Source organism: Eurypyga helias, unplaced genomic scaffold, assembly GCF_000690775.1.
Source record: "Eurypyga helias isolate BGI_N326 unplaced genomic scaffold, ASM69077v1 scaffold43033, whole genome shotgun sequence".
In the NCBI taxonomy this organism is placed as follows: domain Eukaryota; kingdom Metazoa; phylum Chordata; class Aves; order Eurypygiformes; family Eurypygidae; genus Eurypyga; species Eurypyga helias.
In genome coordinates, this window is record NW_010242619.1 from 272 (window position 1) to 2,289 (window position 2,018).

Sequence of the window (2,018 nt, forward strand, 5' to 3'; positions counted from 1 at the left end):
GCGGTGGCTCCATATTCACTGGTGTGTGAAGGCCTTCTGCAGGTGTCCCCCTCCCCCTCCAGCCCGAGACCGAGCTCTGTTCCCTTTTCCTTTGGCAGTGACATGGGGGACCACTTCATCGTGCCCTGCGGTGCCTGCAGACAAGTGATGAGAGAGGTGACGGCTCGCCCGGGACCCCCGCGTTTCCTCACCCCGGCATCATCTCCTGACCCCCGGCATCTCCCTCTAAAACACCCAGGGGCGTTGTAACCCCCCCGTTCCCAGCCCCAGGGTCAGCTCCAGGCTCCTCAAGTTGCACAATCTACTGAGAAAGGGGTATTCCTCCTGTTATAAATTGGAACTACAACGGATTAAATCCAATTAAAATTTATTAATTACAGCAAGTAGAATATGAGCAAAGACAGCGCTGGGCGGCAGGGGAGTCTGCGCCTTCCCGTGGGAGCGGGTGCCCGCTGGTAATCCATTAACTCACCCTCCCCAGGAGTTTTATTCCTCCTGGGAGCTGCCGGGTGCAGAGTTCGGCCCCAGAGATGTCACCCCAAGCCTGAAAATGGGGATTGCCTGCAAAAGTTGAGCTCCCCATGGAGCTCGTCCTGCTCTCCCCTCCCTCCTCCCCGCAGGCACTCCAGCACCCACAGCCCGGTTTTGGGTGGTTAATGTTTAATGGGTCGCGGGGCTTGGCTCCAAAGCTGGATTTGGCAGGTTTGGAGGCACCGGGGCTCACCCTGAGGGGCAAAAAGGCAGGATCTGAAAAGCTGCCCCGCGACACATGCAGTAGAGGGGGATGTTCCCATGAACCCAGCCAAGAAAATGGATTATTTGAGTAATTTGAGGAAGAAACACAGGTTTTGCATCGGGCACTTCTCCCCCTTCTTCTCCTCCAGTTTGGCACAGACTGGAACATCTACTTGACCAAAACGGACGGCACCTACGTCGTCAAGACGCTGGAGGAGCTGCTGCCGCTCTCCTTCGGCCCCGAGGACCTGAAGAAGGTGTGAGCAGGGTGGCCACTGCCGGCCTTTGCCCTTCGGCAGCAGGGGAGATGGTTTTCCCCAACTCCCTGGTGTGTAAGCGGCTTTTTGGGGATGATGCAATGGGAAATGTGTTTATAGCGCTGTTACCCGTTCCTCTCGCTCATCTTCTGATTCAGCGCTGATTCGCAGATGCTGGCCCCACCTCGCCCTGGGAAAATGGCAACATGGAATTATACAAATTCCCTGTTGGTAGGAAAAAAGTGTCCGGATATGGCTGCAGGCGAGGGGGAAGTTCACAGGCGGAGAAGGGTTAGGTGGCACGGCTCAAGCTTCAGCTTGTTGGTTCAGAAACCACACCCAAACAATGGGAAGTCATCCGGAGCATCCCGCGCCAGTTCAGATCAGGCCATTTGCTGGAACTGGACCATTACTGTGCCGAGCGTGTCCTTTGCTCGCTTCTCTCCGGCTTGTTTGCTTTTATTCTGTGTGTGGGGGATGAAGAGGGAGAGGAGTTTTTGAGGGTTGCTGGAGGGTTTTCTGCCTCCGGAGTAATGCTGTTTGCTGACTGTAATATGAATTTAATTATGCACAATGACAAATGAATGGGTTCCGTTTCCCAGACAGCGCTGGGCTGGGAGTTACTGCCTATGCCCAGGTGAAATAAAAGCACTCCCAGTTTATATCTCCTGCAGTCGCAGAAAAAGAGGAATCACAGGGAATGGGAAGCGGGGCTGCGTGTGCTGGATGTGACCAGGATGCTGCGTGGCCCATAGCTTGGCCAGGTCAGTGCTGCCCAGGCAGCCAGCACCCTCCTGGCCGTGCCCAGGCTGTGCCCACGACAGGGCTGTGCCCCATGCCCTGCTGGGCACCAGTCTGTGCCCTGCTGAGCACCGGGCTGTGCTGTGTGCGTGCACAAGCCATGCCCAGGCTAGTGCTGTGCTCCGGGCTGTGCCTGCTCCATGCCCTGGCATGCACAAGGCACACCCAGCTGTGTCCTGCTCTGTGCCCTACCCCTGTGCAGGGCTGTACCCTGCCTGCACTCTG

At 56.7% G+C, this 2,018-nt stretch overlaps 1 protein-coding gene across 1 annotated transcript in view; it reads left to right on the forward strand.

Annotated features, from left to right (window-relative positions):
• Nucleotides 1-998, forward strand: part of CDA (cytidine deaminase) — a gene marked incomplete at its 5' end in the record, with an annotated part of 1,258 nt that extends 260 nt beyond the window's left edge. The window contains 2 exons of the mRNA XM_010149140.1: nt 99-156; nt 885-998. Coding sequence (XP_010147442.1) covers nt 99-156; nt 885-998 — 172 coding nt within the window. The remainder of the gene's footprint in view (nt 1-98; nt 157-884) is intronic.
• Nucleotides 999-2,018: the final 1,020 nt, after the last annotated feature.